This window comes from Conger conger, chromosome 1 (genome assembly GCF_963514075.1).
Source record: "Conger conger chromosome 1, fConCon1.1, whole genome shotgun sequence".
In the NCBI taxonomy this organism is placed as follows: domain Eukaryota; kingdom Metazoa; phylum Chordata; class Actinopteri; order Anguilliformes; family Congridae; genus Conger; species Conger conger.
Window position 1 is genome coordinate 981,444 of NC_083760.1, and position 9,413 is coordinate 990,856.

General features: G+C 47.2%; 1 protein-coding gene across 1 annotated transcript; it reads right to left on the minus strand.

Moving 5' to 3' along the window:
• Positions 1-2,499: 2,499 nt before the first annotated feature.
• stmn1b (stathmin 1b) lies at positions 2,500-7,605 on the minus strand. Its single transcript, XM_061218535.1, has 5 exons — positions 7,489-7,605; positions 5,186-5,226; positions 4,804-4,976; positions 3,646-3,837; positions 2,500-2,965 (listed from the first exon to the last, which is right to left on the minus strand). The coding sequence occupies exons 2-5, from the start codon at positions 5,196-5,198 to the stop codon at positions 2,909-2,911; spliced, it is 435 nt and encodes a 144-aa protein (XP_061074519.1). The 5' UTR covers positions 5,199-5,226; positions 7,489-7,605; the 3' UTR covers positions 2,500-2,908.
• Positions 7,606-9,413: the final 1,808 nt, after the last annotated feature.

The window sequence follows — 9,413 nt, forward strand, 5'->3', positions numbered from 1 at the left end:
GGCCCAGCTCAAGGACACAGAGCTGATTGTGGCTACACTGGAGCAATGTGGGGTTAAGGGCCCAGCTCAAGGACACAGAGCTGATTGTGGCTACACTGGAGCAATGTGGGGTTAAGGGCCCAGCTCAAGGACGCAGAGCTGATTGTGGCTACACTGGAGCAATGTGGGGTTAAGGGCCCAGCTCAAGGACACAGAGCTGATTGTGGCTACACTGGAGCAATGTGGGGTTAAGGGCCCAGCTCAAGGACACAGAGCTGATTGTGGCTACACTGGAGCAATGTGGGGTTAAGGGCCCAGCTCAAGGACACAGAGCTGATTGTGGCTACACTGGAGCAATGTGGGGTTAAGGGCCCAGCTCAAGGACACAGAGCTGATTGTGGCTACACTGGAGCAATGTGGGGTTAAGGGCCCAGCTCAAGGACACAGAGCTGATTGTGGCTACACTGGAGCTGGAACCACCATCCATCCGGGTCTCAGGCCATAGGCTGACCCACATTCAGCAGCTATATGCCAGTGGGAGGGCTGATCTGGAATCAGTGTGGTCTGCCCAAATGCCCAGCCGTACCCATTCAGCCCAAAGGGCAAAGCTGATCCCAGATCAGAGGTGGAAAATCCAGGTATAGGAAGTATGGAGGACTTCCATGTATAGGACATCCTCCCCAATATTTTGTCCCAACCACCTGGACTTGCCAGTTTGACAATTCTTCAGCCGGGCGGTAGAAGTAATGAGTGAAATCCGCCGGCAGAGTTCATGGGTGGAAGAACCACAGGGCAGGAGCGCACACCTGTGCTACACCAGGGCTGCTCTTCATGATGATCGAGTAGCAGCACTGTACTGATCTAGGGTCAGGGCTCCCTGCCGGCCCCTGTCACCCATTATGAGGTAAAAACAGCAGAACTGATCCTGAGCTCATGAAGGGTCTCAGGAGAGGCCAGTACTGATCTAAGACCCATTTTCATGGATAAGGTTAGGATATGGACCAAGAAATTCTAATCCTAAACCTTGCAAGGAAGAGGTTCTGGGTTTGAGTCGGAGCTGTCCAGATCTTCTCTGTGCGGAGTCATTTACATTTTATTTTACATTTTATTCATTTGGCAGACGCTTTTAATCCAAAGCGACTTACAAGTGCATAGGTTCTACCACAAGTCAAAGCATCACATCCAGAACTAGAAAAATACACCTGGACTGCTGTTCTAAACATATAGTCGTCATATAAGTGCAAAACCTTTTTTTTTTTTTTTTTTTTGGGGGGGGGGTTAGACAGGGATAGTGGTATCAGAAGGGGGGGGCAGGGGAAATCAGGAGGGGGGACTAAGGTAGAGTTTGAAGAGGTGTGTTTTGAGTCTGCGTCGAAATAGGGGGAGGGATTCTGCTGTCCTGACAGTGGTAGGCAAGTCATTCCACCACTGAGGAACCAGAACGGAAAACAGGCGTGAACGTGCAGCTCGACCGCCAGGTGCCCGTAGAGAGGGAACCATAAGGCGACCAGAGCTGGCAGACCGGAGTGGTCTAGCTGGGGAGTAGGGAGTGATCAGGGATTGTATGTAATGTGGGGCAGTCCCCTTAGCAGCCTGAAATGCCAACACTAGGGCCTTGAATCGGATGCGTGCGGCAATAGGAAGCCAGTGGAGGCCAATGAGAAGCGGGGTGACATGAGCCGACCTCGGCTGACTGGTGATCAAGCGGGCTGCAGCATTCTGGACCAGCTGGAGGGGCTTGATGGCGCACGCTGGGAGACCGGCTAGGAGGGAGAGACCGGCTAGGAGGGAGTCAGCATGTTCTCCCCGTGTTGGTGCGCGTTTACGCCGGTCTCCTCCTACACTCAAAGACACACGTGTCAGGTGTGCTCCTGCACTGGCCTCAGAACTGGAGAAGGTCCCCACTGTTCCAAAGTAGCTAAGATGGGTCAACATTAACCCAACAGGACAACCCACGGGGTTCAATGCTCGACCCGTTCAGTTCTTCCATTGGTTTTCCTCTTGGTGCAGACATTAAAGGGTTAATCATCAAATAAGACCTTTTACCTGCTGAAACTTTTGGACGCATCACAAATTTGCTGGCAGAAGATACTGGGAGTGTAGTGATGCCACAACAACCAGGAATAAATGCCATTCAACTACAGACCATGATTTTAGTTTTTATTTTAAGTTTTTTTTCTTTAAGCACATAGGTTTTACTCAAGTCAACTAGTTGTCCACCACAATGATATAATGTGTGTTTTTACCCACAATCCCCATCTGACAGCCAAAATGTGTTGCTCTTTTGCATTACGAGCATGTTGACTTTAGCCACGAATGCCTAACCTGCTATTCCCATCTCACAGCTATCCTGCTATTCCCCTCTGAGTGCTTCAAGTCAAAACACCAAAATCACTCCCCCAAAAGCAGGGGGACCCTCCAGCTGTAAATAGAATCCAGGTAAAAGACCACTGGATTCTCCACATCACAAGATGGCTGCCAGCACCGCGGTACAGACAAGGTGAAACCGAACAAAGACTCAAAAACAAAAACCGTGTGCTTTTATTAAGCTCCAGAGAACAGCAGTCTGACACTACACAGGTACAGATTAAACTCTATGCACCAGACAAAGTCACAGACTTCTGCATAACATGCATGCGTGTTCATAGTCTAACTCTGCGTGTCTCGAAGGTCAATAAGCTGAGATGACTACAGATACAAAAACAGAACTCAGAAAGGAATGTCCATGACCAAGAGAACAACCCCCCACCCGCTCCCACCCTCCAACAAATACAAATAAAAAAAAACGGTGAACTTGCAGATTTCCTCCTTCTCCTCCCCCTGTGTAACGAGGAGGGCAGAGAACAAGACTTAACTAAATACTGACCGTTTAACTAAACCAAAAACAACTCTTTGGATCGGTAAAAAACGCCAAAGACGCAGACATGGCTCAGTTCTCTCCTTCTTTGGTCTCCTTGTTCTTCCGCACCTCCTCCAGCTTCTTGTCCTGAGGAGAGAGATACAAAATAAAATGAATCAGAGCAAATCCCCAATTAGGAGTGCAAACCTGAGACTACACCCCTAGAGGTCGCCATTTTGATTCTTGAGGCAACAGTTTAGCCAAAAGCAGAATGTGTTGGGATACGATCAGATATAGTATGAAATGCTCAATACAGTATATGTTCAGTATATAACAAACTAAAATGTACACAGACTGTACAGCCAAAATGAGGTTGAGAGCGTAAGAACATCACATTTAATCCAAGGAGAAATAGCACTAGTGCAAGAGTTGGAATTACGGACATTAAAGAAACATTTCGCAGATTCACAACGATACGGAGTTCACAGGTATCAGTTTGATTGGATAGTTGCCTTTTGACACATCTATCCAGTTTGATGGATCATCACCCCGATCACAGTCGAGCCACACATTTAAACAGCTGCACAGCCAGTCAATACAGGCGTCAGATGCAGGGAGAATGGAGTGCAGTGCCCCCCGCTGGCTGATTCTGCCCACTACATCAACATGCCCCTCAAAGCCTCTTCAGTGCTCAAACCCATGTACTGGGAGAGCCCTCATCACTGGGCTGTGTGTGAGTGTGTGCACGATGGGGGAGTCCACACACACCACACACACACACCACACACACACCACACACACACCACACACACACACACACACCACACCTTCTCCTTGAACTTCTCGTTGAGCGCTGCCATGCGGGCGTTGCGGTTCTCCTTGTTGGCCTCCATCTTCTGGTTCAGCTTCTCCTCGGCCATCTTGCTGAAGTTGTTGTTCTCCTCCACGGCCTTCTGCAGCACCTCCTTCTCGTGCTCCCGCTTCTCTGCCAGGTGCTTCAGCACTGAGGCCTCATAGGACTGCAGGCACACAGCCAATCAGGTTACACACTGCACAGGCACACAGCCAATCGGGTTACACGCTGCACAGGCACACAGCCAATCGGGTTACACGCTGCACAGGCACACAGCCAATCGGGTTACACGCTGCACAGGCACACAGCCAATCGGGTTACACGCTGCACAGGCACACAGCCAATCGGGTTACACGCTGCACAGGCACACAGCCAATTCCCTCTAGGGTCTTTCAGCGCACTTATCCCTGGTTATGGGTATGCACTCTCTTATACGTCGCTCTGGATAAGAGCGTCTGCCAAATGCCATTAACGTAATGTAATGTTACACGCAGCCAATCAGGTTACACAGTGCCAATCAGGTGAGTGAGCGCAGGTGCATGCATCTCTAAGCGTGTGCACCTCTAAGCGTGTGCACCTCCAAGCGTGTGCACCTCCAAGCGTGTGCACCTCCAAGCGTGTGCACCTCCAAGCGTGTGCACCTCCAAGCGTGTGCACCTCCAAGCGTGTGCACCTCCAAGCGTGTGCACCTCCAAGCGTGTGCACCTCCAAGCGTGTGCACCTCCAAGCGTGTGCACCTCCAAGCGTGTGCACCTCCAAGCGTGTGCACCTCCAAGCGTGTGCACCTCCAAGCGTGTGCACCTCCAAGCGTGTGCACCTCCAAGCGTGTGCACCTCCAAGCGTGTGCACCTCCAAGCGTGTGCACCTCTAAGCGTGTGCACCTCTAAGCGTGTGCACCTCTAAGCGTGTGCACCTCTAAGCGTGTGCACCTCTAAGCGTGTGCACCTCTAAGCGTGTGCACCTCCAAGCGTGTGCACCTCCAAGCGTGTGCACCTCCAAGCGTGTGCACCTCCAAGCGTGTGCACCTCCAAGCGTGTGCACCTCTAAGCGTGTGCACCTCTAAGCGTGTGCACCTCTAAGCGTGTGCACCTCTAAGCGTGTGCATAGCGTGTGCATCTCTAAGCGTGTGCACCTTGCGCCTCTCCTCAGCTGCCTCCAGCTTCCTCTTGATCTCCTCCAGGGAAAGGTCCTTCTTCTTGGGGGGCGACAGGGGGAACTCGCACTTCCCTTCACAGGCCGTGGGGCTCAGGATCACCTCGAAGGCATGGCCTGAGGCACGCTTGTCCAGCTCCTTCACCATGATATCTGGGGGAGGGGTCCAAAAGCAGGGATCAAATCCAAATCTAGCCCTGGTTCTCTTTTCTCCCAGGTAATTAACTGAACAGACAGTGCTACTGATTGGCCAGACGGTGGTCACATCCAATTCCCAGGTAAAGGGAGGTATTTATAAATCAGCCAGCATTACCATAGTTCATTAAGAAGCAGAATTTTAAAAGAACAGGATGTTTACTTACCACAGTTGTCCATTTCAGCAGATGTCTAAAGGCAGAGGAACCTGCGCGCAAAAAAAATAAAAATAAAAATAGCTAATTACCCGAAAATCACCCCACAATTGTTGTAGAAATCCTGGAGGAATTTTTTTTTTTTTTAAACGTTCTTGGACACAGTGATATTGCGTTTTGTCTGGCGTATTAAACAGCGCCCTCAGGTGGAGAATTTGGGAAACATCTAATCACTTCACAAGGGGCACCGCTACCTGTCCGGGATAACGTGCCCGGTGAAAATCTTAAATTGCCGGTCATTTAAACATTTGTCCACTGGCCGGTAAAAGCGGTTCTCTAAACACAAAGGCATAATTATCCATAAGGGGAATGAGTAATTCCGCCCCGCCAAGACACCTGCTGTGCAAAACCGCAATTTAACAACTGTCAGACGTTCCCCAGCGAGCACAGAAGGGGCCGGGGCAGCTGAATTTGCGAGCTATGCCATGTATACATTAGCCGGAGATAATCTGTGACTAATCTAAAGTGATAATCCAAAAGCACAGCAGTGTTAAGGGGCACCGTCTAGCAGCTGTAGAAATTTTATTTTACCCGTACATTAATCCGCTGTCGCAGTTTGGCATATCGGACAACAAAATCGCATATGACATGCCCTATTCAAACAGTGGCTTTTTGAGATCACGGCGTCGGTGGGAAACAAAAGGAACGCCCAAGTACCGGAGCCAGTACCGCATGACAGCCCGGTTCTGCGCGCACTCACACCGGACCGGACCTGACCGCCGGAGTGACCGTAAAAACAGTCGGAGATAAGGGGAATCCACATTACTACAAACCCCCCAGATGGAGAGAAGTCAAGTGACAATCGCACTGTCATGTTGTCTGACACATTAGGAAATTGCTTCACGCGTTATAATAAAAGAAAATGGGTCAAATGTGCAATTCCAGAGGATAGATTGAGAATGTTTGAGGGTGAGGGGAAGAGAAGAGAAAATGTAAACGGTCTGATTTATTGTAAAAAGTTTTAGGGAGAGGACCAACAAAAGCGCCGTTGTACAGTCGGACCAGCAGCTGCAAACAAAGGCGAGCGCGCTCCCGCCCCCCTTCCACCCAAGCAAGCACAAGTTCAAGAAAGCGAGCGTGCTACGCTGTTAGCCCACTTTAATTAAGCAGTCAACTATAGCAAAATGATCGGCCCAATTCTTGCACAAAATCGAGTATTTGCCAATTCTCACTAGGCTGATAAGACAAGAGCATTTTGCAGGTTTATATACAAGATTTAATTCAAATAAAAAAATAAAAACCCATCCACCGTTAAATGTTCATAATTCATCGCCAACAACGGGCATGTTGCCTTCAACTGGTTGAGTCATTAGCACTGATGTGACGGTTTAAACATAACAAAATAAATAATAATAATAATAAAGCAGGTTTAAACGCGCATTCCTAACGTTAAGTGGTTAAGAAGATTGACAGCACGCTAGCTTGTAAGATAGCAAACTAGTAGCCTATATTGGATGGCGAGTAACATTTTAGCCAACATTAGCCCATAAAATAGCTACACTCATTGTTATTACTCGGTGTTCACACCCAAAACGCGAGCAGTAACACCCGTACTCAGTGCATACAATGCATTAACAACTTAGCATCACCAAGAGACTACCAACCAGCCAGAATCAAACGGCTAGCTAACGTTAACACACCGTAACCATCGGACTGGGTAGGATGGTTAACTAGCAAAAACCAACATAGTTGTATAATCCAACACGCATTGTGCTGGCTCTACCAAACCCGAAGAACATTCTAGGCTTACTCCGTTCACCACCCTCGTATATACACCGATTCCCTGGGCACCGTCCACAATGTCGAGATCAGACTTCTTCTTTTTTTGACAGGAAATAAAATAACGAACTAGTTATCCGCGAAATTAGCTAGCAACATGACGTTATAATTGTTCGATAGGAACAATATAGGTGTCTGAATAAAACTTAAATGATAAAATAGTATCGGCACTAATTTCGATTAAACAGAATTGATATAGATATTTTAAAAATCTGCAAGATGTCTCCTGGCTCATTAGCGGTTGAACAAGCCCTGTGAATATTACCAGGCTCGCTCCGAGCAAGTCTCTGTATTCACCATGCACCTGTGTATTGAACACGCTATAGCTGCATCTGCGAGCAGCGATAACCATCATGCACAAGTTCTTACAACTGATATAAGCATTTTAAAAACCGAAATGCATGCACACAAACAGCCTTATTTTGAAAAGTATAATAATGTCTATCGAATATTTCCGCCAAAAACATCGCACCTACCTCCACTAAGTGCTGCAGGGTCTAATTTCACTCAGCCTTCTCGCGCCGAATTCTTCTATGCCACAGAGTTGCTTGTTCGCGCAAAAAAAGACCAAAGCAATAGCGTCACGACTAATGCTGCACTCCTATTGGTTACCCATTACAAAATATCTCTCGCTGGCTGAGCTGGGATTTGTAGTTTTTTATTCAACGCCATCAAAACAAAGCCACGAGGAGAATGGAGGCTGTGACGGGCTATTCGCTTTGCATACTTGGGTTCAGTTTGGCGGTTAAAAGCCATCTTAATTCAACTCCCATTAATCGAATATACACGGTTGTACTCAACAGAATGATCTTTACTGTATCTTTGAGTTCATAACTATAAGCCACAACCCCCCATTACGTTTCTAAAGCTGTGTATGTTGCGTTTCAACAAACTATGACCGTTTCTTCTACCAATAGCTACCAATAGCTTTTCGTAGGCTATGTGAACTTCAAGTTGCTGCTATTGACAATACACGGATTGTTATTGCACACCGCAGCTGTCGTGATATAGCTAACAAACCATTACACGTTTTTAACGTGCTATAACGTAGGACTGTAAACCATTTAATAATTTCAACTTTCCACTGTTTCAGTTTTTGCGCGTAATTCACACTCTCTATTCAACATAGCGGTAAACGGTAGCATAGAATGCTTTTTAAAGGCGTTTACGTTGATTTAAATGTTGACCGCGCTATTAATTGCATTAACGGTCAACATAATATGTTAATGCAATGACCGTTACGTTATATCATCGCATTAACATCTTATGTCCTAGTTCCTGCATACAACGGCCAAGTCTTAAAATAGCCTATACCTTCCGACGCACAATATTGCACGAGAATAAAACAAACACAAAAAAAACACACCCGAATACCGACGTGTGCAATATTACATAAGACCCGAGTGAACACAGCGCCAGGGAGCAGTCTCGCCTCCTCCGTGTGCGAGATAGACCGAAGTCACGTTTATTGTTAGTGCCTGCGTGAGTGTTGTGGAATAAGGCTACGAAAGCAAGTATCGCTTTGTGCTAAAGTAATTACATTGTATTTGTATCACCATGTGTTTCTGCTAGCTGTATCCCCGTGTGAGAATAGGTTACGTCTCCAAATCATGAGTTTTATGGGGCCATAGCGTTCGGAATCCAGCCCAGTAGCCCAGATTAAATATTGCGCGCAGACCTCTTGGTACCACTGAACGATACAGTTTCAGCTGTTTCTATAATGTCCAACTCCCAATGAAATTGTAGACAGTCTGAAAATAGCCTGCCGTATCGCCTACACATTCAATACTGTAACTAGTGCAGCTGTTCCACGCTTGGGAAAGGTTACATTGGATTTAGCTGATATTACTGAATATCGACTATGAGTTAATTTCCCTGTCACAGTGAAAGAAACAAGACACATCGAAGGATAATTATTAATGTCCATGTTTAGCTGTCACCAATCGTTAAAGGTAAACTATTGGGGTCCAATAAATCACCATAATTTAGTTCGTTGACAATATCATGTGGATTATGTTCGCTGTACGAGGAATTGTAAGCATAGATTGAACAATAGCAGTTCAGCAATGAATCATTTAACAATGGCAGTTCAGCAATGTCGCTGCCTGGACGCATTGAACATGGACATGTTGAAGCGTATTCTCGTTAAACGTGTTCTCCATTCATGCGGTGGGGAGGGGATCTACTGATATGGTGAACGGATGGCTCATTAGGTGGATTATGTCATTTCTGTAGCGAGCGCCTCTCAGACGGGCGGACTCATCTGTGACTTAGCGCCGGGAGACGGAGCTGCTTTGTCGGCCGCCTGAGCTTAGAGTTCAAGGCTGATGTCAACAGAAGTTTGTCACCCCGTGTTTTTATGGGCCAGTGTAGTCTATGGGACATAAGGATGATGTTTATT

Coding starts and splice junctions, on each gene's coding strand:
- stmn1b (XM_061218535.1), bottom strand. Junction 3,838..4,803: donor CAGCTGAGGAGAGGCGCAAG/GTGCACACGCTT, acceptor GTGTGCCTGCAG/TCCTATGAGGCCTCAGTGCT. Junction 2,966..3,645: donor ACGAGAAGTTCAAGGAGAAG/GTGTGGTGTGTG, acceptor CTCTCTCCTCAG/GACAAGAAGCTGGAGGAGGT.